This window comes from Epinephelus fuscoguttatus, linkage group LG19 (assembly GCF_011397635.1).
Source record: "Epinephelus fuscoguttatus linkage group LG19, E.fuscoguttatus.final_Chr_v1".
NCBI classification, from domain to species: Eukaryota; Metazoa; Chordata; class Actinopteri; order Perciformes; family Serranidae; genus Epinephelus; species Epinephelus fuscoguttatus.
The window spans coordinates 31233138-31260141 of record NC_064770.1 but is presented as its reverse complement, the minus strand read 5'-3'; the positions used below and the strand labels follow the sequence as shown (position 1 = coordinate 31260141).

The 27004-nt window shown below is 40.5% G+C and overlaps 1 protein-coding gene across 3 annotated transcripts in view; it reads right to left on the bottom strand.

Annotated features, from left to right (window-relative positions):
- clec16a (C-type lectin domain containing 16A) overlaps positions 1-27004 on the bottom strand; it is a 64085-nt gene that overhangs the window by 13881 nt on the left and 23200 nt on the right. For 2 of the 3 annotated variants that reach the window (XM_049561694.1, XM_049561696.1), the window contains exons 10-18: positions 26184-26508; positions 23833-23944; positions 23616-23716; positions 22282-22401; positions 21790-21899; positions 17822-17866; positions 11278-11328; positions 11027-11155; positions 9886-10006 (exon numbers count right to left, since the gene is read on the bottom strand). In XM_049561694.1, the coding sequence (XP_049417651.1) occupies positions 9886-10006; positions 11027-11155; positions 11278-11328; positions 17822-17866; positions 21790-21899; positions 22282-22401; positions 23616-23716; positions 23833-23944; positions 26184-26508 (1114 nt within the window). The remainder of the gene's footprint in view (positions 1-9885; positions 10007-11026; positions 11156-11277; positions 11329-17821; positions 17867-21789; positions 21900-22281; positions 22402-23615; positions 23717-23832; positions 23945-26183; positions 26509-27004) is intronic. The other variant, XM_049561695.1, reaches the window with a different exon arrangement.

The following is a 27004-nucleotide window of genomic DNA, read 5'->3' as shown; positions in this document are numbered from 1 at the left end:
CTGTGCAAAGTTCCATGTCTCTACAACATACGGAGCATGAGATATGCCCATTCAAAGTCTGCAATTTCAATCGGTTGCTATAGCGCCCCCCTTTGGCCAATTGGTGTAATATTGCTTCATTCAAGTCCTCCATGACCCTCTACCACTGTGCCAAATTTCACATGGATTGAGTCAAGTCAGTGAGGAGAAAACGTTGAACAGACACACAGACAGAGTTTTCGTCATTATATAGTGAGATGTCACTCAAGTTGAGGTACGGCTGCACAAGTGCCTCGGGTGTGGCTGATGTTTATCAAACAAAATATCATCCATTACGACCAATGATCTGCCCTCAAAACATATGAAATATGCTGTTTGCAATACATAGCAAGACTAAGAGTCTACAGCCAGGAATCAAAAGGAATGATCTATTAACGGTTGAAATAATTAGATAGTAATGTAGAGCTATCCTACAGTGCTGCAGTGCACAGTGGTGCTTTGAGCTTCATGCTAACATTAGCATGCTAACGTAGCCACAATGACAATGCTAACATGCTGACGTTTAGCAGGTATAATGTAAATGTATTAGACATGAAGAAATGCAGGGAATGCATTGTCATGGGTTGGTATTATGAGAGGTCTCAGAGTCCTTCACAGTTGGCATGTTCTAGGTGAGGAGGCTCTGGGTGTCTGGAAGTTAAGATAAGACGAAGACCTTGGTTTGTCCCAAGGTAAACAGTCTGACCCAGTGGTTACACAACACTGCTTTGCCTCCAAACTTGTGGAATGATAATAAATGATGCTGTATGACGTGGGACATACTGTATAAAGCTGAGTGAATGTGATGTTACATTAAGTTTTTGGTAAATCTGTGGCCATGGATACATGCTGTGCCAAGGTCTTCTCTGACGTCATAAATTCAAGCAAGGACAACTGGTGCTCATTGTGTTCGTTCTATTAATCATCACAGTGAAGACTGACCCCAAATTTTCCATTCAAGCACTAAACACAAAGTATAGCTGAGTCTCATGTGAGTGTCACTGTTCTTTGCAGGCATTTAGTCATGAATCAGAAAGTACTGGACAAATTTTGACAGCTGACACAAACTCAGAATTTCCCAAAAACTGCAATGACACTTCATCCTGTGGGCACCATGAGTGCCAAAATCACCAAACTACATGACAATCCATCCAATAGTTTTTCAGATATTTCACTCTAAACCAGCAATTTGATCTTTATGGTGGTGCTAAAGGAAAAGTCAGTTGATAACTAAAGTCAACAGGATCTTCTGGGTAAGTGACAAATTTGAACAGCCATTGAAGCAACATGAGAAGTCAGCAGATCACCACAGTCAGTAAGCTTCATCATCTGGTGATCATGGATGTCTGTACACAATTTCATGCCACTCCATATGATGGTTGTTAAGATATTTCAATTTGGACCAAAGTGGTGGACCATGTTGCTGGATTGGATAGAGGTAATGTAACAGAGCAGTGTGTTGAGAGGTTTTAGTTTCAGAGGGACACTTCACCACAAAAAAACCCAAAAAAAACCCCACACTTTCGGGATGCCTACTAGTTCTCCTAGTAGAGCAGACGCCCCATGTACAAAGGTTCCAATCCTTGGGTTTGATTCCAACCCACGGACCTTTGCTGCATGCCGTTCCCCCTCTCTCTCCCCCTTTCACTCTAGATCTGTCCTGTCTATTAAAGGCATGCTGAAAAAAATCTTAAAAACCATACGTTTCCTCTTACCTGTCGTGCTATTTGCTTCCTGCTTTCTTACAGTGCAGATGCTCTGCTGCTTGTGCTTCACTTTGCTTACATTCTTGTGAAGCAACCTGTAGCAACTTAGCTTGGTTTGCTAAGCTAATGGCTACATCCAGCCCTCCCGATGAAAACCAGCAACTTGTTAAGAAAGACAGGATCATTGTCAAGCTCAAGGAAGACATCCGAAGGCTGTCAGCGGAACTCAAGTCCCAATCTGAGCAGCTGACAAACGCCCTGGACGTGGCTCACGAGCAGTCTCTACAGATCGCTTCATTAAAAGCTGCTCTTCAGGACACAGTAACCTGGGATCCTACCTCCTCTCCTCCGCAGCCCACCAGTTCAACGCCCCATCGTAAGCTGCAATGGTCGGCAGTGGTGTTACGGAGCAAAAAAAGGACCTCGCTCAGCGTCGGTCTCTCAGCCCACCTCAGCCTTTCCAACAGATTTGAGCCTCTGTCATCGCGGGTCGAAGCGCCGGACTCCGATGAGCTCAAGACATTTTGTCATATATTAACTGAAGCGTACTCTTAGATTAAATACTTACCTGCTGTATTCTACTGCCCGTACTACACACTGCTGATTTATGCCTTTTATTATTCTACTTCTTTTCTTATCCTGACTGTTCAATGTATTGAGCCTGTTTTTATTTTATGTTACTGTATTTTATTATCACTATCACTCTCAATTTCCATTTCCCTTTTTAATCGACTGTTTTTATTGTTTTAAATTGTGTCTTGTTGCTTTTAATGTCTCTGTAAAGCACTTTGAATTACCTTGTGTTGAATTGTGCTATACAAATAAACTTGCCTTGCCTATTTATAAACCTAGATTGTTTCGTGTGAGTTGCTGAGTGGAGGAGATATCAGCTGTAGAGGGTCCGCCAAAAACATACATTTGAAAAACTCAACAATGTCTTCTTCATCATCATGACCCGGGCACTCAAGATAATCCACAGACCTTGTTGTGTGCAGTTTCATGTAAGTGAACTACTTTCTTTCTACCAAACCACACCCACCAACCACATCACAGAGCAGAAGGAAGTGCACATCAGCTCATGGATGAAAGGATCTTGCTTGTGACAGTGCGAGATGTAAACATTAATGTCGTCTGAGCTGTAACCTTAGCTAGCTCAGTGGTGTTAGGTGAGCTAGCAGTAGATGTACACCTTCTAATGCATGGTAATACGGTTGGCGAGTGTTGTTCGATAGGAAAAAAAAAATTAGTTCCAACACGAAACTGCTCACATTAAGATTTGTGGATTACCTTGAGGATTTCTGGAAGGAGACATTACTGTTGAGTTAATATTTTTAGCACTTTGAGCACCACAAGCCGAGTGCTATCTAGTTCCAGTATACTGGAGAGAAGGCAGACATCTCTACAGCCCATATCTCCAAGACTCTCACACCAAAACAATCTAGATTGATAAATAGCAACACAGGTAAGAGGAAAAATATGTATTTTTGATTTGGGGTTGAACTGTCCCTTTAATAAACCCTATGCTAGACATGTCCACTGTAGTTACTGTGAAAACATACAGCACAGGTTCCATTAAATATGTAATATGGAACATACTTTATTACTAATGCAAAACCACACAAAATGAGGACATTGAGCTTTAACAGCTAACTTCTGTTTCATGTTCCAAATGAAATTCTGACTCTTTAATGATTCATCTTCTCTAGAAAAGCCTCAGTGCAAAATATAAACATACAGTCACTTGCTTCCTGAGAATGTACAGTAGTGCTACGCCTCAAACACAGTTGTCAATTATTTTTAACTAAGTATAGTTTGTGTTTTACTGTTGAGCTGTACTTGAGTATACACACTTAAAAGGTCAGAAAAGACTTTTCTCCCACATGTCGAGCATGATGATGAAGAAATAATAAGCCCACGTCTTCAGTTTACCACCAAACCTACTGTGAGGCAAACCTGAAATGTGGAACTGATGATGATGTGATTAGACACCATTGGTTTTGGTTTTAATATCGCCCACTGTCACTGGTGCTAAATGTAAACTGGTAACACCTCTGACGTACAGCCCCTCAAGGAAACTTCTCTTTCACCTGCAGTGATAATTTCCCTTCCACTTAATGAAACGTATACTCTCTAGTTCCTTGATTTGTGTTCTCAAGAATCCATCATTAAACCCGCGTGGAACGAATGTTATATGTGTGAAATTGGCTGGAGTGCACTTGTGTTTTTCTTCATGTAAGTAGCCCCCACCTTCACAGCTGTTCATGACCATGTTGTCTTGTCGTGTATATTATACATGTGGCGACTAGTTATATGACTTTCTCGCTTATATGAAAAGATCAATGGGGGTTACCAGGAACTTGACTTTACCCACTAAAGCAGTGAGCAGGGAAAAGTACCTGCAGCTGTAGAGGTAGTCTCCGAATTATTATGGCAGCAAAGTGACACCAACTTCAAAATGGTAAGAGACTTTAGGGGAAGTTTGATGGCTTGAATCCCCTGACCAGCTGGGAAAAAAACCCTCTCACCCCCGACTTCTTATTAACTTCTAACTACAGACGGTGGGGGTGGGTCCAATCGGTCAAAAAGGCGTGAAAATTTTGGACACTCGATAGATGACTAATAGATGAAGCACCTTTCTATAAAAGATTTGGTGTCAAGTATGTTTCCATTTATTAGTCAAGTGAAATTTTAGATTTGCCCCTCCCTTACAGAAAATACATCTTAAAAGGGATACTTCAGTTTCTTTGAAGTGGAGTTATATTGGGTACTTATCCACTGACAGTATATTACATACAGTAGATGTCAGTTGGCACGCGCCCAGTTTGGAGAAGCAGGCTAGACTCTGACATTGAAGCTAAGTAACATGAGTGGGGACAGCAACAAATGCATTTTTGCCACCTAAAAAAAATCCCACCTCACAAAATCGATATCAGTTTAGATGTGTGCTATATTGAGTGTTTTTGTTGCTTCACCTTAATGTCTGACAGTGATTTCCCGAGGAAAAATGAAGCCATCATATTGCTTTCTTCAGAGCCAGACTCCATTGAGAAAAACAGTAATTTAACAATGCTGAACAAGGGAGCCTTTGGTCTACCACTGCTTTGACAAGTTAGTTAGTTTGTGTTATTGTGTGACTTTGGCATTTAAAAGGGTTCGTTCCGATTCACCAAAGTCACACATAACACAAGCTAACTAATAGACTGAAGCAGCCGTAGACCAGTAGCTCCCAGGTTTAGCAAAATAAATTACTGTTTTTGTCTATGAAGTCTGGCCACTTTTGTCTGGGTTATATCATTAGTCATTCAACGAATGTGTGCCTGATGCTATTCATTGCATTAAGTTTTTCAGAAATTTGATCAAGACGTAAGACACCCTCTCTTCTCCTTTTTTTTTTTTTGAACAACAACCAAATTACCATTGAGCAAGATATGACTTCAGCTGTTTGGTAAAATGCACCAGAAAACAGTGCAATGAGAACATCTGCCAGCCTTAACTGTCTGTTATGTGCACAACACTCCCCGTCCATGCAAGTATTCCCTTGAGCTATCAAGTAACACTACTTAGCCTGCCAACATTACTGAAGGTAGACAATGGAGTGACTATTTGCACTGGTGTGAGAAAAAACATGACTCCACTTTAGTTTCACGCTGCATATCTCTCAAGCCTTTCATGGTGAGATAAGAGAAAAATGACTGGTCACACTTCGGCATGACAATAGGAAATAAACAGAACATTAAGTCTGTGTCACCTGATTTTTCAAAAGTGACTTTTTGAATGCAACCACAAGTATGAACATTTCCTCAGGTGCTCTTTCAGTGAAGTTCCTGTTGATGGGAATGCAACAAGACCTTCCACTTGCAAAACCACCTCTGCAACCAAAAGACTACTACTCTGCTGACACAATTCACAGGTACAGACATTAGCTGATGTTCTGTGAATTAACAACTACCCGCAGATTTGGTGAAACGGAGGCGGTGGCAGCCTAATGGTCAGAAAAAGATGTTTGTGGGTGGAAGGCGGCAAATTTAAATCCCCCAGCTCACAAGGAAAAACCCTCCTTCTCTCCACAATTACTCTGTCAGAGTGTGTTCTTAGTCAACCACCTTGCTTTAATGAAAGTGGCAGTGACTTAGTGAAAACTAGAATTACTGCCTTGTGGTTGTATGCCTCCGCTGACAGTTTGTAGCCATGACAATAGACAGTGTTTCAAATATGGATGTTGCTGCAAAGAAGCTACAACTTCTAAAGCGTGGATGCTTCACACTGATCTTCAGCCCAGCAGTACAGAAGATGTACACAATCAGCACAGTTCGACATCAGCACCCAAGAGTTAAAATCCTGAGTTATGATGTTGGGTAATGGCCAGAAAGGTGTTTTTGCTCAGTATTATGATGTCACAGTGAAGCTGACCTTTTACATTTTGGATACAAATGTCATCACTTCATCTTTTTATTCTATTAGACATTTGCGTGAAATGTTGTCATAATTAGTGTATGAATTCTTGAGTTATGGCCAAAATCATGTTTTGTGACATCACAGTGACCTTGACCTTTGACCACCAAAATCTAACCAATTTATTGTTGAGTCCAAGTGGACATTTGTGCCAAATTTGAAGAAATTCCCTCAAAGTGTTCTTGAGATATCATGTTCAGAAGAAGAGACTGATGTGAGGTCACAGTGAACTTTGACCGCCAAATTCTAAACAGTTCATTGTTGAGTCCAAGTGGACCTTTGTGCCAAATCTGAGGAAACTCCCTTAAGGCTTTCTTGAGATCTTACGTTCACGTCACCAGTGCGGAGGCATAAACACGAAACAAAGGGGTAAACCCAACTGTGTTTTCTGTATAACACGTGGGGTAGAGTTAAACGCAAAACACAAACAAAAAAAAAACAGATATTGTTCAACATCTTTTCAGGTGACAGAAAATTACTGGAAGCCGTGTCACTCCTGAAATGACAACCCCGATACAACGGCTCTTAAAGGCTATCATTACCTGTATCTGCCACAGACTCTCTAAACAAGCATTTGGAATTATGAAAACAGTCACAGTTTCAACCACCGAATTAGACTTGAAAGTAACGCTGCAGGGAGACATTTGGTTTCAATAGGTATGTTTCTATCTAATCGAGTGATTTTTTTGAGACATCCCCCCTCCCAAAAGAGAAAAAATTAGATGAATAAGAGGAGAGAGAATAAGAAATATCAGAATTAGGTGTTTCCATCGCCAGGGTTTGAAGAAATAAAATATGATTCATAAAAGTAGAACATTCACCACAAAACACAGGCTAAACTAGGTCAGTTATTGATATCAGCTAATTACGGCTGTTTAATACAGTCTGAAGACATAAATGAAAAATATATAACCATGACATATCAACAGAAAGCATATCAGTATATAAAGGCATGCTGCTGCTTCATTGGTTTGATCCATTCATCAGGCCACTCTTGTCAGGTTTAAATCTTAATCGATCTGCAAATGTCTTTCCAAAAAGTACCGAAACTGCAGCTCTGTCATCACAGATGGCATGATAACTCTTAAAAGGCCATGACTACCCAGATTTGCCACAGGCAGTACAGTCATCACTGCTAAGTAAACAACCCAGTGGAATTTACGATGAAGTCTTCTCGTCGTGTATAATTCTAAGAAATGATATTAATGGTATACCTATCATCATTTTAATCATTTCAAGTCACACAAAAAATTAAATAAATAATCTAGGTAAAAAGCAAACCAAACACAGAACGTTTTACTTGTAGAGTGGTGCAAAAAATATCTTTTACAGAAGAGTGTGTAATTTTCTTAAATGTTCATCCTCACAGCTGTGCTAATGATCATTACAGAAAACGAGAGACAGAAGGAAGAAATGATACAAACTAAGTGTGAAAGAGGAAAAGAAAACATTGTCAGATAAGAGACTTTCTCTGCTTGCATCACAACATACACCTAATATAGACAGTGTACGACATGCTGGGGAATTTGTGGTGAGCTTTACTTTCTTTCTGAGAGCTTTACTTACCAAAATGAACTTAAAATAAAAATAAGGGAATAGGCTCATTTCAAAGAAGAGAGGTGTCCTTCCTGTCTACACTTCCACTCTACACTCAGAGTGAAAGCCATGAGTTAAATGATTTATACTCCACTCTGTCATTTTGATTATTTTAGTGACATTAAATTCATAAAGGGTAGTAATAAATGTACTATAAAACTGTAATATCTGGTTGTCTACAGATATCAGACAGCTTTTTAAGACCTGTTCAAGACACCTTTTAACCAAATTTAGGACAGATTTTTGGACAAGCATCACAGGCAAGTGGTATATATGTGCAGAGGTAGGTGTTATGTAGTTGTTTATTAGAGTGAGTTAAGTCCATCTGTATTATTATTATAATCTACACTTAAGTAAATGCACATATGAAGTAAAATGACAGTATTATAGTTTTTAAAGGTTTGTAACATTAGAAATGTGGACTTTTAAAAGGAGAGGCTTCACTCATTTTCACAAAAGAAAATTAAAAAACGGATAAATGAAATTCGTTAAAATGTTTGCGGTGGTTTCAATCCCACAAAATTTAAGTCTATGTAATGACTCTTACGGCCTTTGAATTTAAGACATTTCAAGCTTGTCAAATGTCATCATCCACGTGGCACATATCATCATATCAGACACATCCAAAATTCTCCCACGCTGCCAATCGAAGGAGCTTTTTGGCAGAGGTAAGGCTGAAATGTTAGGTCCCAACAGCTGCTTTTATCAATGCCGCAAGTGAGCAGCACACATGTAACGTGACTCAGGAGAAGAGATGCAACAGCGCAAACTGACTCACGAGGTTTGATTTCACATGGTAACAATGTAGGAATGAGGACACCAGAGATATCGTAGCCTCTACAGTTCTTAAGGTTATGAAACCAAGACGTTACATAAACACAGTTATGGTAAAACCGCTTAATTTCAACATCCCTGTATCCCTGTATTAAACATAGGAGACTCTGTCTGTCCTATTCTACCCTAATTTATGTATTTTAGCACACTACATACACTTCCACATTGTATGCCTCTCAAAGCAACACTTCTACACTTTTATTTATACAACAGTCTGCTTGTTTGGTTCTTCGGCATGGAGGCACACACTATGCAAATTCTGTATAAAGAGTTTGGCTACACGGGCAGTAATATCTTTAAATATATATTCTCTATAATTTTTGGTCTTTTCATGGAATTTGTTGATAATAATAGCGATAAAAATGAAACTTACGCTTTATATATACGTGGGTGAGCTGCCCTGATACAGCCCATATGTGAGAAATAATGATTCAAAAATTACCCTTTGAACACACATTTTAAAAACATCTTATCTTCCTTAGTAGCTGAGTTGCAGCCACCTGTCAGTTGCTGAGAAGTGGAGCACTGAGAGGTTGTGATAACGGAAAGTTGCATATTTTCACTGGTGTTGTCAAATGCAATCAAAACTTTGGCACTGCAAATGCATGCATGTACATGTCAGCAAAAAAAGCATGTTTGTGCACCGAGAGTGTGTGTGTGTGTGACAGCTTCATCCCTCCTGTTCACATTACTGTGTATATCCTGCAAGGCTGAGCTAACCACGTGCAAGTTTCCATATCATCATCAACACACCTGTGTACAGTGAGAGAACATTGTTCAGGTTATCTCAGTGTGTGGGAAGCTGTGAGCTCACATACTCGTGTGTGTGTGTGTGTCTGTATGCTCGTCTCTGTCGTTGTGGTTGTGAATATATGCATATGCATGTGTTTGGGTATTGTTAAGACTGCACTGACACGTCTGTGTTGTGGATCTAAGGTGTCTTTTGCAGAGTGAGTGTGTTACAGAGAAAGAAGGAGAAAGTCTGTAGATTGACGCAGGTTCTTTCGGGGAAATTGTACACTGTAGACGTAGTCAAGAGTTTTTATTGTTTTTGTAGTTAGAGAGGCTAGTGTCTGTAATTTTCTCTCCTTGACTCTCATGGGATACACTTTTTTGAACTCATTAGATTTAATGTTGTTATTTATGGTGTCCAGCCCTTTGACTTTATTTCCCGGAAGTGTAAAAGTTCTATATAAATATGCACGTCAGCAGTCCTGTAATATGTGGTCTGGTTTTGTAAAGTGTACAGTATGCATCTCTGTGTCTGTGTGTGTCTTACTGAGGTCTAAGACATCATCTGTCTTGATAAGATCTTCAGGTCTGGTCAGAGGCAGCTGCGTCTCAGGTTCTCCCTGTAGCTGAAGCGACAGGGATCGCAACATGAAGAAGACACGGATGGCCTGCGTGGAGAGCAGAAAAACACACGTGTAAACACAAACAGTTAGAGAAGTTACGTTAAAAGGGGCAGTCCCCCCAAAACTCATAAATACATACTGGTACTCTTACCTGCAGTGCTATTTATCAGTCTAGATTGTTTTGGTGCTGAGTGTTGGAGATAACAGCCGTAGAGATGTCTGCCTTCTCTCCAATGTAATGGAACTAGATGGCACTCAGCTTGTGGTGCTCAAAGCAACAAAAAATATATAATGGAAAACTCAGCAGCAATGTCTCTTTCCAGAAATCAAGACAAGATAATCCAAGACCTTCTTGTGAGCAGTTGCATGTAGGAACTTTTTTTTATCTACCAAACTTCATCCACCAACCATATCACTGTGCAGAAGGAAGCTAGCTCACCTAGTACCACTCAGCTAGCTAACGTTACAGCTCAGCTGAGGAGGACTCCATCAATGTTTACATCTCAAGCTGTCACGAGTTATATGGTTAGAAGGTGTAGTCCGGGTCATGATTTCTGGAAAGAGACATTGCTGCTGAGTTTTTCAAATGTATTTTTGAGCACTACAGGTAAGAGGAAAAATGTGTATTCTTGATCTTGGGATGAACTAACCCTTTAAATCAACCTTCCTGTCTGACACTGAGGGTTATAACAAACCAATACAGAGAACAAAAGAATGACAGAGCACCATACAAGCCTATGAGAAAAAAAAGGTGAGAGTTTCCCATCAATCATAAAATGTTTTTATCACTGATAGAATCAGGTTAATGCAATTTATCGTTCATCTAAGCTTTGGAGTGCCGCCTTTCTGGTGCCATTTGTTTACAGAATGATGGCACTTTTGGCAGAGCACAAAACCAAAAGAATGCAACATGCGTTGCAACTGCTACGAGTACTGCATTGTAATCATACTGTTATTTAAATGTGTCAACCGCTACAGCAAAAACGTTTGCTGCTTGAGAGCCACTCATTTCAGACTTATTCAATGCAATAGGGACTCAGCTCAAATATGTGTGTGTGGACGTACCCTGCGTGTCTTCTCTACATCCCCGCATGGCAGTCTCTTGACAAAGTCGATGCCAGTCAGAGGAGTACCGGTGGGTGGCAGCAGCACTGACGCATCCATCATTAGATATTCCACATTCAGGGGTTTACTCTGCAACATACACACGTGCACGAGTCCGGACAAGTCCACGCACAGCGCCCACACAAACATGAGCAACACCACCATATTTTTTTAGCTCAGGTGAATCATGCTGTTTTTGAAGCCCAACTAACCGTCATGCTCCTGTATTCATCTTCAAACATGTCCAAGAAGATCTCCTCCCCCTGTGATGACATGAGGAAATTGGAAGCCAGTTAAAAAGCAAGGCAGAAAAAATAAAATAGAATTGTGGACTTGAACAGCTACAGTAAGTTTGGATGGAACCCCAAGTTTCAGAGTTTCACTCCCTTTTTGTGTAAAGTGAAACTCAGCTGTCAGAACAACGGAAGCGTTCACACAATAAGTGTGTATGCATAAAAGCAGCAATATGCAAATGCATCTTTTGTGTCTAATTATACAGCACTATGGACACACTGTTCTCAAAGACATCTTACTTTTCATGCATGCGTACCCACTCACTCCTCTACTCCTTGTTTTGCTTTACCATCATCCTGGGACAGTGCCAAAGCAGCCACTGCTGAACAGTTAGACACATTACACACTGTTTTGTGGTGTGAGCCATACTGGAATATTTCTCTTTAAAAAGGAAGTAAAGGGACAATGTTAATGCTCACATGCTTAAAGGGCAGCTCCATTACTGTGGAGTTTTTTTTTTTTTTTATTATTTTTTTAGGTTTTCCACTTTTTAGGTTACAGTTCATTCTGTAAGAGTAGTAGTCCTGTAAACTCACATCTTGGTTAAAGTTTGGATTTAAGCATCAAAATGCTAGTTTCCCAAGCCCTTTTCCCACATGACCTGATGTCGGGATTTGCAAAATATAGTTGCTAAATAGAAACCTCATAGACTGTATAAAATAAGGGACATAGCCACCATGACTTCACCCACTGCCATTTCAAAGTCTCACATTTGGCATTTCAGCTGTCCCCATCATGACTCTCTGCAGCCAGAAGAGAGAGTGTACACGAGAGGGTGAAGCTGTGGAGGAGTGAGGGGTGGGTCTGACTCACAGACTATGTAGACGCCTTGCAGACAGCCTGTCACTCAAGCAGCCCCGCCCTTAAATATGCATAACTTTAAAGCTATAGTGTGTAACTTCTACAGGCCCATAAATGTCCGATTCACCCAAGCCACTACTAGGGGAGATGACACAATGCTGATTAAGCCGATCGGCTCCTCTAACATCTCGTGGTATTTTTCAATATATATCATTTTTCAGTTTGCGTGTCGACCGGCGACATTCCCGCGCTGGCGCACAGGAAATGCTTCCTCACAACAAGAAGGGAGGGGGGAGGAAGAGCGGAGAGTGTCATAGCAAGAGGTAGAGCGCAGGTAGAAAGAGAAAGCAACATGGCGGAGAAGCGGCCGAGACACGGTTTAGAAGTGGATCCTATCACAAAGAAAAAGCCTGGACGTTCGGCTGAAGGTTAGCAAAGAAGGAAAGTGACCAACGGAGAAGGCAAACAAGGATTTGTATTGGCGTTGCTTTTCCTCGGTGGAGAGCCCTGAAGGAAGAAATTGGGCTGAGGGCAGACACGGATGTTGCCTTGCTGCTGTTGGATAAGTGACTTGGTTTATAATTATGAGTAGTGTGTGTTGCTGTTACATGTACTGGACCTAGTACTTTATTATTTTCTTGGAAATGGTGCTATGAACGTAATGTAATGTTAGCAGCCTGGTGTTCGCCACGTTGTGTAGCATTGTGTACACGGTGTGAAGTGAGTGTTAGTCTGTGTACACGGTGTGTGTTGACTGGTGAGTGTTATTCTGTGTACGGTGTGTGGCGAGTGTTACTCTGTGTACATGGAAGTGCCGCCGGCTTATTAGTTGTAATAACGCATTATCGGCTGGGAGGCGACAGAAGTTACGCACTATAGCTTTAAGCTTTAATAAAATGCAAATGGATTATTTTTATGAAAAATCATCAACCGTAAAGTTGCCATGAACCGGGAAATTAGCTATAGAGACCAAACTGTTTTTTAAGCAGGTTGTAAACATGTTTATTTCTGCTTTAAGTTGGCATTTTAACATGAGGGTCTGTGGAAGCCATATTAGTTTGGTTCCTAAAGTCACACAATAACACTAACAAACTAAACAATAGAGTCTGCAGCAGACCAGCAATCTCCTTGAGCTGCAAGGTTAAATTACTGTTTTTGTCAGTGGAGTCTGGTGGCTGTGAAGAGGGCCATAAAACAGCTTCAGCTCCCCATCAGAGGGGGTTGCCTGACAGCAAGGTGACGTAGTAAACAATCTAAATATACAGTTCACTTAAACTTATCTTTCTCTCTTTTTTTTTTTCTCTGGTGGTCCTCTTTTAGGAGGCTAAATACATTTTGCTGCTCCCCCATCCACAGCCACCAGACTCCCTTGACAGAAACAGTGATGTTATTCTGAAGAACACATAGTTTTTGTCATCGTGTGACTTTGGAAACCAAACTAATTCAACGTCCACAGCAGAAGGCTACACTGCTTTGCAATAATAATAAAACAATAACAAAACAGCAACATCTTTCACTTCCTAGGCCAAATCTTACAAGCTTACACTTTCCTAACTCTCCATTCTAACACTGTCAACAAACGGTGGGTGTGTAAGGTTTGAGGGAGAGAAGGGCATCAGCGCTGTAACCTTTGTCACGGCTAATGGCTGAGTGGGAGTTTCAATTTGAGAAACACAGAAAGAATGCAGACGGACCTGCACTTTGACAAAGCAATTGTTGTGTCCTGACAAGACTTATTCACCCAGTGTTTCCATCGCTTTACCACTTGGTCATAAGACATGACTCATGTCCCAAATCGTTACTATATATCACACACCTGACTCATCTGTCAGTGCAACTCTGTGCAGTGTAGAAACAATGTTTGGAAGTGAGCACATTCTCGCGTCACTTCCTGATAAGCATCATTTTCCGTGGGGATAATGTTGTACACGTTCTTTAACTTGTGCTTACGGTCATTATTTCTGGACCGCTTCCAAGTGTTACCACCAAGTGTTGCGGACAATAGAGTGACTTACTAAACGGCAGTTTCTAATTTGGGGATATAAAACTGTTGCATGTCCCCTTCTTCCAAACACCACCACACGAGCAACACTGTGCACAAATCCTACTCATCCGCACCGTGTCCCAGCAATTTACCCACATGGATGATCATTAGTGGGAGGGGAATTCTTAAATTACATTCCATGAACAAGATGACGTCTTGAACCAAAATAGGAAATGCTGGACAGATAAGCTGCTTGGATATGCACAGTTGAACGTCTAAGCATACAAAGCAGTGATTGTTTTTATGTTTATATGATGTGCACATGCTTATCATCAGCTCATTGTGTTCATGTAGCCACACTGATACATCTCGGCTAAAATATTCCACTTGTCATTCAAGTAAAAGCGTAAACTATCTCAGCTAGAAGTAGCATAGATTAATATGTTCAGTACCATAACATGCCCTCAAATTAAATGTTTTGTTGATCAAGTTAAAAATGAAACTAAAAAAAGCAAATCAGATGTTTCATATTTAAATTTTTTTTGTTGATTCCTTTTTTATCTTTTATAAATCATCCTCCACTACTTTAATCAATTCAAGAACATTTTTATTGCTTGATGAGGCAACTCAAGTGACACAGTGATTAAATTATGAAGGTGTTCTTGATTAGGTGAATGCAGCGCTCAATGGAATTGTCGTCATGTGGTTTCATATAAAAAAATAATAATTAAATGAGTAATGATCAACATCATTAACAATATGAAGCACTAACAATCTTACTATATAAAGACGGTAACTCTCTGTCTGTGGGTGTGTCTGTGTGTGTGTGTGTGTGGGTGTGTGTCTATTCCACATTTTTCTCCTCACTGATTGGTCAATCTATGTGAAATTTGGCACAGTGGTAGAGGGTCATGGGAGGATGCAAATGAAGCAATATTACATTATTTTGGCCAAAGGGGGGCGCTATAGCAACCGACTGACATGGCAAACTTTGAATGGGAATATCTCATGCCCCGTATGTCGTAGAGACATGGAACTTTGCACAGAGATGCCTCTCCTCATGAGGAACAAATTTGCCTCAAGAACCCATAACTTCTGGTTATATAGATTTTCCGCCATTTTGAATTTTTTGAAAAACACTTCAAATCGATCTCTTCCAGGAAGTTTGAGTGATCTGCATGAAACTGGGTGAACATAATCTAGGGACCAATATCTAAAGTTCCCTCTTGGTAAAAGTTGGAAAACTTCCTAAAACTGAGCTTCTATAAGGCAATGAATATTGCGGAGGGCGTGGCTCATCACATAAAGGTGTATAACATCTCAAGGGTTTCACCCATCACCACGCAACTTTGTAGGCATATGACCACACATAATCTGAGGGGACCCCTCCATTATTGGCCCCATCACACAAAATGGGGGCGCTAGAGAGCTAATTTCTTATCTAGGCCTAACCGCCACATTGATTTTTACTAAACTTGGTAGATATGTAGAACAGGACGCCTCAAGGTGACTGGAGAAATTTAACTCTAATTGGCAACTGGGTGGCGCTATAACAACAGAAAAATGCTTAAAAATGGCTAAAATGCGACCGATCGCTGTGGCTCCCCCTGTGGACCAATGTTGTTGTTTTTTTCTAATTTTTGGTATGACTAAGTCATGGTATGGTATACTGTACATAATCATGGAAACTGTCAGTGTGTCATTCTGTCAGTCAGTCAGTCATTCTACCAGTGCGCCCCACTTTTAAGTCAATACAACATATAAACACTTTAACTATCTGCCTTTCAACGTGCTACCTCAACTACTAATGTACAGTTTTAGCCCACTAACTATCCGACTATTGGCCATGGTACTACTGTACTTTCAGTAAAGCAATCGTACTATCAAATTCACAAAAACTGTGTCTGAATACATTGCTCTTCTTAATGGGTTCAGTTCACTATTTAATCTGCAATTTCCTATGACCTGTATCCCAAACACACACCATGTGAAACTGTACGTGGGCAACTGTGCACTCAATGGGTATGGACTAGTTTTTTAATTAATTCCCCATTTTAAACACCTAATGTTTACTCATGTCAGATTAATGAAATATGACGTAAACACAAACTGGTCTACTCAGCTATTCTGCCAAAGTTTGTGCACACAGTGTGCATTCAGCAGCTTTATACATCCTAAAATCAAAAAAAAAAAAAAAAAAAAAAAAAAAAGTCATCTAAGTCTAAAAAGTTGACTCACACCCCAGTCTGCTGTGTGAAAGTTCTGTGCTTGACCCACTCATTCATCACGTCTTACTCCCTCTATGGACTGAGTCACACTTTAAACTATGTCATCTGACTTTCTGGCAGAGTTTTTTCTTGTTAAATTACCACTTTGATCTCAGAGAATATCAGAGATTGTCAAGTACAAGTCCTAAAACCTTTTTAATCCTAACTGCTTTTGTCCCTGATGTGTCAGCGTGAGCATCAGCCAATTGCAGCACGCAGTGGGATCCATAATAATGTGTTGTAGGGACAGGTATAAAAAGCTGAATAGCTGCTTTTTAGCTATTCTCACTCGGCTGCAAATAGACACTCAGTTTCATTATCTAATCCAAATACACTTTAATCAAATAAACAATGTCATTTCATGAGATTTCCACTTCCTAAATAAAGCAGCTGTACTGTTTCATACTGTGATCATGATTTTTTTTTTTGTATAGTGTCAAAGTTTGAGAGGAAACATAAGTTACAGCAGGATTTAAAAATAATTTTCAAACCTTTACTGTAACCTGCTGGGCGTACCAGTTTTGAACAAAAAGCTAGTTAATGAAAGCAACCACTATCTAAGCACTGAACATATCTCTTCATCAGGAAGCCTTTTTTTTACTGGTTATGTTTTGGAGTTTGGAGTGGCATCTTTTTATGAATGCCAAAACAGAACTTTTCTACCTCTTTGTCCTTCATGGTCCACGTGCTTCAGTTGTGAGAACGTCAGCCAACCTTTACTCTGGTGACTGATTCCAAAACTGATATCCAAAGACACTCAAAGAGAAACAGAAAGCACTCGCTGCACTGATGGCATTTTCCCCATGTATGTAAATATGATGTTTTATAGTATACATGGGAAACACTTTTGGTTTTACCTATTACCCCTTCAGGGAAATGGTTTCAATTATAATAAGTGGATACACTTTACACACAGAGACAAAAGAGACTCAACGGGTAGATTGTGATTCGGCTTTTGTTGTGACACGCCTGTCAGGAGGAACTGGTTTTAACACCAGATCACCTGTTTACCTGTCTGTCCTTTTAATCTTTTGTTTGTTTTATTATTCTCCCTAAATTACTGTCTGTTTGCCCAGCAGCTGCCTGTCTGAGCAGCTACAACAGCAGAAGTTGCTCATGGTATGACTGTCAGCTGAAATCCTATTGTGCAACAGCAGCAAGTGGTTTACTGAATGTTTAGCATTAATATCATATGTTAGACAGAGACAGTCTGCTTGTCTGAGTGTGTTCCAGTTGTCAGTTGTAGCTTAACTTGTTTTTGTGTGTTTATATACAGTATATATGTGTGTGGGTAGATGGGAGACAAGCACTTATTTATGTAGGTTAGTGGTGCATGTGTGTTTGCATTGGGTAGATAAGTGTCTGGTTATCTGAAAGAGTGTGTTGGTGTGTGTTTATGTGTACACTCACCTTGTAAAATCTCCGCAGTAAATGCAGACTTTCTTCTCTTGCGCCCTGCAAACACAAACATGAAGAATAAACACTGTGGAAAAATTTCAGATAGATAGCATCACTGGTGTGACACACATGCAGAGGTTAACACATCTGTATATGTATCTCTAAATGTGTGTCTTAAAAAACAAGTGTTGTTGAGAAACAAACTGCTTGTTATCAAAATGCAAATCAAATCAAAATCAATGTATATATTACAAATAGCTGCTCTTTCCACATAAAATCCAACCTACAATCTACAATCACTGAATAAAATCACATCATATCTTGAATTTGACCAACAAAATTACCTGCAGGAGCAGTCAAACCTAACAGACTTTCCCACTTCTTAAAGGGAAACTTCTGTACGTTTCAAACCTGGACTCTATTTTCTCATGTTTTTGTATCTCAGTAACAATATGGGAACAACATTTTTTTTAAACTGGTCCAGTATTGTGAGACCCTTGCAGCCAGAAGCCACAACACGCAGTGCAACATAATCCCTAGGAGCAAAGATGCCAGGTCAATTTCTGCCCATTAAAATGCTTGTTTTTGCTTCTGGCAGGCTCCGATTTAATTTTAAATGTCTGCTATCGTAATTGAAAGGCTACTCCAGAGAAGTGAAATGTTTTCTATACCTTTGTTTGATCCTGTCTTAGTGTACTTAACCACGTTTCACTCAAGGAGAAGTCTCATTGTGAAATCTCACAGACCTTTCCACACAATTAGCTAAATATTCGGCCATGACATTTAAAATATTTTAGTTACGCTAAGCTGGGCTTTCTTCACTCCAACAGAACTAACTCTTCATGGTACTCATCTCTCCAGTTCTCACAAACATTTTCAACGTAGTTTTCCCTGCAGTAAGTTGCCCGTCATGATATTTCAGAACAAGACATCTCCTTGCGCGAGATTGGGTCACGACAAAAGGTGAGAAGAAACGTTTCATTTCTCTCTTGGGTCTGTTGATGCTAACTTTTTTCCCAAGGAGCACATGTGCTCCTAAGTTGAGAAAGTAAGGAGCGCACAAAGAACTTTAGGGGCACAATGTAAATTGATCAAATAATGTGTTTTCCATAATAAACGTGATGCAAATAGACATTTACAAGCAAAATTATTTAATGAATTTGTGTACAAAATGTACAGAAAGGTAAAATCATCAAGTTTTGAAAAAGTATTGCAATTTAATTTTGTCTTTAATGTTATTATCTTATCTTATATATATATATATATATATATATATAATCTTCGCAATATGAATATCTTATATAATGTTATTACTATCCTAAAACATTCTCCAGGTCCTCTGAAACTCTGCAGGACTTATTTCCACCCTGCCCAGCAGCGGTACCGTGGCGAACGGTCCCTAACTGCGGGGAGAACGGAGCAGGCTTCCCCGGAGGTCCGCCGCTTGACCCGGTCCGTCTCCTCCGCCACACTTGAACCACATGACAGTGGCTTGGAAAACCACCCATAACCGTGTCACACAGGGAAGAGGGAAGAGGGAAGGTGGCTGGAGTTCCTCCAACATTTGCGGTTAGATTATCATATTTTTTTATTGACAAAAATATAGGCTGCTTTGGCTGATTTTTTTTATGCGCACACGTGCCCCTAAATATTTTTTACAGTTCACACACACCTATTTTTAGTCGCAAATGCGAGTGAAACGCTCGCACTGTTGAGTGCTGCACCTCTAATAACAATCTGAGCCTCTCAGTGGCAAAAACAAGCACTCTCAGTGAACATAAACTGACAGTGCATATGGGGATTACATTGCAGCGTGTTTCACAGCTAAATACTGGGCCAATTTAGAAATACTGTTGTCTCCATTTGTCACTCAGACATAAAAACATCAGAAAATTAGTCCAGGTTGAAAAATACAGAAGTTTCCCTTTGGATCACCGCTTCTGCAGCCGTTACACAATGATGTCATTCCAGTGTAGTGTTATGCAAGACCATTTCCTTTAACAGCAATTAATGCTTCCCTGGCTTACTCATTTACATCAGGTGTCAGAGAGCGTGAGGAAGGAATGTTATAACAACTGCTTTATGCTTTATTTCCTCCCAACACCTGTAACACTACTCAACAAGACAACAGGTTTATCCTTAATTATGAGGCACTGTTGCATTCAGTCTTATGCATTATGTTTGATGGTTTTAAAGCAGCACTAGTAGCAAAGTTTAGCCTTTGTGATAATAAAGTATATGTTATTCTATCTTATGCACAGCTGGTGTTTTTCCTGCAGTAACATTAGAATGAAAGTAGTTTTTGATACAGTAATCCTTAAACAAGGAAACAAGCCATGTGTGATTAATACTGAATAAACTAAACCTGGGAATGCTGGCCAGTTTTCCTGTCAGAGATTAGTAACACAACTAGTGCACTATTTCCCAACAGCAGAGCGGAAGGAGAATTAGCAGGGTCAGGGCCGATTTAAAATATTATTATTTAAAGGTCAGTTCTCAGGTTTTGTATCTTTTTGGACAGCACATAAAAGAAAGCCAGAAGCCATAATTAAAAAAAAATAATAATAATAAATTAAATTGTTACGAAAAACAGTGATGAGATTTCCTGGAAAAACGCTCAACACTACCATTTCAACCAAAGGAGCACTGCCTCAGTTGAAAGGAGCTCTACATTAAAATTAATTTGTGTCAGAGGTGGGAAATTTGAGCAGAAACTCCCAGTGATTTTACACTGACTGATATCAACAGTAGGTGAAGCCTGGCCTCAGAAAAAATACTGAAAATGACCATGTTCAGGTTTCAATTCACTTTTAAATTAAGTCAGATTGGACAGTGATTTTTATTTTTTTTTTAATGAAATTCCAAGAGAAAACACATCACACAAGCAGTAGCACAACTGCTTCCTGTAATGAAAGTGAATAGAGATGCAGAGAAACAGAGGGTGTGGAGGATTACCCTGAAGTAAGAGAAGAGGAAATAAAAAGATTTCTGAGAAGGATGAGGAAGAAAAATTGAGTGCTGTTCTGTGGAGAGAGGAAGAGGAGAGGGAGTAAGTGAGGAGGAGGATACAGTTAGTGACAAACCAGAACTTGCTGAGAAACCCTGCAGCTGCTCTTTTTGAGGAAGTGATGAAGTTTAATTTAAATGGATTGTTTCACTGGTATGGATGGAAACAAGATCCAGCTTTTCACCTGCCTGCTCTGACTCTCTGATGCCTAACATTCATTATATGTGTTTGAGGGAATATGGATTCTGTGTGTGATATGCTGACAGGATTAGGGATGGGTATCACTCACATTTGAACCCATCATATTACCTGGAATTTGGTACCTATACCCAACAGTGCCTTTTATGGGAAGTTTTGAACAAGCTGTAGGGGTGACATAGTCTTGCTCTCTTTCTCTCTGTCCTCCAGCCAGTCAAAGGCTGATTATGTTCCTCTGCTTCTTCTAATCACACACAGCTCTTTGTTTAGACACAACTGACAAACATGTGTAAGAAGTATGTGATTTAAAAAACACAACCACAAACATTAGTGATAGGTTTACGAGGTTATTTCTAAAATAGAAAGGAAAATAGACCAAAACTGTTGGTGCTGTAGCGATAGTTCTGGCTCAGCCAACAGGCTGCGGAGCTTAATGGCCACCTTTCCAGCTTTGGGGCGCTTCGCAGCGTTTCCCCGCTCTGTCTGAATTCGGCGGCCTCATGGAGCTCCACTGCAAGCAGTGGGACTCAGTGGCTGGCGTCCCAGCTTCACCACACTTGTCCTTGCTTCCACCCCCTGGCTGAACCTGGCGTTCTTCCCCAGATGCACCCTCATGTACCAAAATTTGGCCTTTAACTAACTCAATAACATCAATCAGTATTTAGTAGTATTGACTTAATTTGGCCAGTAGCCTTAAAAGCACTGAGTTCAGCACACAACCCTAGACAGGACTGCATGTGTGAGTGTAGTGTGTGCATGCTTGTGTGCACTGTACCTCCAAGCAGGCCAGATGAACATCTTTGATTATACAGTTGTTTCCGGACAGCACCGACTGCTTTAATAAAAGGCAGCTCAGCTCCAAGGTAGCGAGACGCACTTTACCATCTACACACACATACGAGAAAGATATTTAAGTAATGAGGATAGCATGCTATAGTTCCATATTTGCTCTACAAAGCAAAGTTTACAGAGAATAATAATGTGTAAAATGTTGATATTTTATATAAAATGAATAGACAAAAATGTGTTGCGGCTATGTTCATATGTTTAGCTTGGAAATATGCAAATAAAACAAACAAAGAAATAATGGTACTTGATTAAGTATGGAACAGCACATGTAAAGTTAATTTCATATTCATCACACAGCCATGCACAGTGATGGGAATTCAAACTGGAATACGAATTGCTTCTATTGGTAATTTAGATAACTAAAGAAATTAACAATGTTTCAGTCTCAAAGGCAGGTGACTGAGTGTGTGTGTGTTACCTGGCTGTGCTGCCTGGCTCATAACTCTGATCAGTCTCTCTGCCAGCACCAGGCTGTAGGAGCTTCTCTCCTGGTCAGGAACTGGCAACTGCAGGCGCTCCAAAAGATCTCGGTTAATGCCTACGGATGGACAGACAGGCAGGCAGACAGGGTCAGGAAGAAAGTTTCATGCAGATTGGGTGGCATGAACCTGAATACTGTGATGTTGGAGTATTGTCCTCACTTCTTTTTTCGAATTCAAACTAACCTAACTTTCACCTAACTTTAGGTGTGGCGTTATTCTAATCAACCTGGATTCTGAAATTACAGCATATTTTAGCCTGAAGTATTTCTCAAAAATGTGGTCGTCGTGACTCTATGGCTCATGCTAACTTTGCATTTGCTACTTCCACTAAAGAGATTTGGGGCAACAGGGACTCGTACGAAGTATCAGTATAAGTGTGGTATATTTAGACTATTTCCACAGCTCTTCCTTGGCACCAGACAGCTGTTTTCACTGGAAACTAATCAGTTAGTTAGTTTACATTATTGTGTGACTTTGGCATATGAAAAGTTAGTTCAGATTAACCAAAGCCACACAATAACACAAACTGAGTGATCGAGGCAGTGGTAGACCAGCGGCTCCTGTGATCAGCGAGCTAAAATTATTGGTTTTGTCAATGGACTCTGGTGGCTTTGATGAGAGCATAGATGGGGAACTGAAGCCGTCAACAGCTTCCCCATTGGAAAAAACTTTATGTGGCAAGGTAAAGTGGTGAAAATATTCTTAATATATCATACACTTAGACTGATATTGATTCTTTTGGATAGGACTTTTTTAGGTGGCTAAAAAACCCTTTGTTGCTGCCCCATCCACAGCTTCTGTGGCGACATTCCTGTCTGCTTCTCCAAATTACAATTATGCCAACTGACATCTCCTCTACGTTAAAAACCGTGATAAGTTCCTCAAACAACCGCACTTCCAAAGATTTGGACTATACTTTTACATGGGAAAATACAGTTCTCTGTGAATAGTTCTGTTGAGACAGTCAAATCCAAAATATAAGCAATGTTGTGCACCATATATGAACCATTAACTTAGTTACCAGGTATCTAGAATGAGCCACACCAGGGTTGGAAATCAGCGCCAGACACCAGCCAAATGTGGGTAAAACATGCAGGTGGCTGCGAGATTTGCTTCAGTCATCAGCCAAAAACACAAAGGGAATAGACTGAGTGGCTGGTAGATTTTGGAATCCACCATCCACAGTGGCAGGTGGACAAAAAAGGTAATTTCCAACCCTGACTACAACCAACCTAATGAATATACATGTAAAAATGAAGGAAACACCAACCTTGGCTGTGTGAGACAGCGTAAAGCAAGCAGAGGACAAACAGGGCATGGTAGTCATCGTTGGTGCAGTCAAGAGCGCTGTACACCATGTCTAAGAACGGTCTGCAGAGAGAAGATACCATCAGTGCATCAACACTTCTGTCCTTCCTTTTATTCATTCTTGCCATATGTGGACCAAACTAACAGTTTGATTTGCTCAGATGTGTGTGTTCATGTACCTGCTCCTCTGTGTGTGTGTGCGGGTGGCCGCGGCCGTCTTCTCTTCATCAGTGATGTTCTGCTCCGTCAGCTCTGACACCTTACACTTCTCCATCACCACCATCTCTATCTCTGCATGCACACACACATACATACTTTGTACTTACTTACATAAGTGTCCATAAATGTAAAGTTTCTTGGTATGTAGAAAGAAAAAAAAAAACATTCACAATCACATCACACATCCTCAACAAAAACACACACCATAACTGTGAAGACAAAAATTAGCTTTTGTCACCAGTGAATATGAATTTAGAGTCTGAAGTGTTTCCTTCTCAACCTTCACTGGCTCAAAAAGAATTGATAAAATGTGTTAAGGCAGCAAAGATGAGCCAATCAGTGTCTGCATACTATTGATTAGGGGACAAAACTACAAACATTATCAATGCATCAAATGTGCTATTTGATAGCATTCAAACGTAAGGAGTATTTCAAACAATGATGTACAGCTTGTCACCTACAGTAAGTTACCAGCCGTCCTTCAAAAGGTTTCTTATTTTATCTCTTTTCTTATCAATCAGTTAAACAGGGTGGGTGTCCTTTTCCAACCTAAATGGTACATGTCTCATTTTGAAACTATCTGTTCCTCTGCAGCCCACGTTGTTATTTGTGTTAAAACCCATGGTGTCAAAAACAATTCTGTGCATTTGCACCTTAGAAGCATTTAAAGTTGTGCAGCCCTGCACAAGACTCTCTGCATATAGAGTCTATTCAGTCAAAGTAAAGAAGGAATCATTTCAGATGAGTGAAATGCCATTTTTTACGTAACACACACACACATACACACACCCACACAAACTCAGATACTAACACACACATGCACACAGAGCAGGAGTGAGAGACAGGCGGAGAGGTGAGGAGCACAGGATGGATGGTGTGTCACCGTGGAAATGGACAGTCTGCTTCCATGGAGATTGTGTTGGACATGTGGTCAGTGGTAGCCATGGTAACCATGGGGAAATTAAAAGGTGCCAAACAGGGGAAGCAGCCGAAAGAGGGAGGCCTCATCTCAAAACTAGCCAAGAGGAATTTTTGATTAAATGTTTTGCTGTTTTTCTTCTGCATTTTTTGGCCTCTGTCATGATTTGACATCTGTTTTTAACACTCTTCCTTTTTTCAGGAATCGAGCATATCCTTAACTCGTGAGCTGTCTCGCTGCTCATCAAGAGGCTGCATAGTGTAATCTGAATTTGACAATAAACAGTAAATGCATGGCGATGACAGACAGCAACAGTTATGTGCACATTAAAGTAGACAACTAGGGATAGGAACTGATTAACGGTCTGATTTTTTATCGATTTCTGGATAATTTCTGTGTGGGGAAAAAAAGGAGGCCTACGCAGGTTTTCACATGCGATCAAAATTGTTTTATTGTCTGTTCTTACCTTTAATTTAGTTTTTCTTAGTCATATCAAAATCTGCTCAGCCTGCCTGCGTGGCACAAATGTTATTTTTACACAGGAGACACAGACTTTCTTTGATCATGTAGCCCACTGTTACTCTATAATTTTCTGGTTTAGCAATGACATGTATAAACCACACTGCAGACTGGACTCACAGTGACAAACAGTGATGGGGTAGCTGACTTAATTATGAATGGGTCCAATGCAAGTAGAATATGCATCAGCAGGTCCACGTTACAGTACAACTGATGTATGAAATACCTATACTGTCACAGCGCTGCATCTTTATAAATATATGTGTTGCCTGCGTCCAGGTGCTGTTTCACCACTGGATGATAGAGTACAAGTCAAACAGTGATGTGCTATTGCTTCACCTTACAAACAAGCGCAAACCCTCATCTCTAACAAACAAGCAGTTCCATCTCACACACATGCAGGTCAAAGCTGTATCGTATGTTTGCTACTGCTGTAATGTATTTCATCGCACAGTACAAGTTTTGCTCAGCACATGCAATACATATATATATAGTGCACTTTGCAGTCCTATAAGCGGTACTGTCGCGACTGTCATGCCGGCATCTATTAAAAGGAAGTGATAAGCTCAGAGGTACACAATGCCAATAGACAGAACAACTTGGAACTGATTCTCGATTCCCATCCCTAAAGGCGACCCAAATGAAAAGCAGAAAAATCAGAGCACATTTCCAGTAAAAGTTAAGCTGCTGTCATCTTTTTAGTCTTTAAAAGAGTTTGTTTCTCTCTTTTTTTGTTTGGAGACGAGGGCTGCTGCTGTGGTGGCTGTTGGGTAGCCAGGGTGCATCATGGGAGACTGTGTCTGACTGATGGGAGTAAAGAAACACTGACAAACACAGTCCTGTACTGCTGTGTCCGATGAGACACGCACTCACCTTCCGCCGTCTCCCCACTCGCTCTGCTTCCCTTAGAACTCCCACCTCCTCCTCCTCCTACTCCCTCTGTACCTTTTCCCTTCTCCCTCTCTCGGCCTCCCTCCCTCTCTCCTCCTCTGCTGTCGTCGTCCCAGCCCTCCTCTACTCCTCCTCCGCCGCCACCTCCTCCCCCTCCCCCAGCCCTTTCGTCATCCTCCTCCTCGCCCAGGTTCTTGTAGTTTGGCCTCTTCTGAGTTCTCTTGCGGCCACGGTGGCGGGACAGCTCCAGGGAGCGCTCCAGAGACTCCGGGGGCTTGGTGAAGCGACGCACACCTCCTGCACTGGCCTTGTGGGGTCAGAGAAGAACAGAGAGGCAAGGGTGTGAGATGTGTGTGTGTGAGGGAAGGCAGCACATACCTGAAAGTGATGGTCATGGATTAATTAATTATTTATACCTCTACATTATGTAGGATCCTTTCTGGTGGTCATGAAATCATGAATATATCGTGTTATCATATGCTTTTAAATATGTTTTTTTTTTTTTTTGTGGTAACACAGCGCTATACCTCCCAGTAAGGGCTGAATAAAAAAGGCAGATTAACCCTCAGAACAAGTGAGAAAAAGAAAACAAGAGGGGTGTATACAGTCAGGTATAAAAGGTATAAGGTATAAAAATAAGGAAACGCACTCAGAGGCAGGATACTTAGAAGAAACTAACTTTCCTGTTTCCAGGAAGCAATATCACTGCCACCCTTTACTGGCAGAAGTGTGTCCAAAAAAAGAGACACACATCGACACGTATAACACATGCATTCACAAAAACACACTTATATCACTGATGT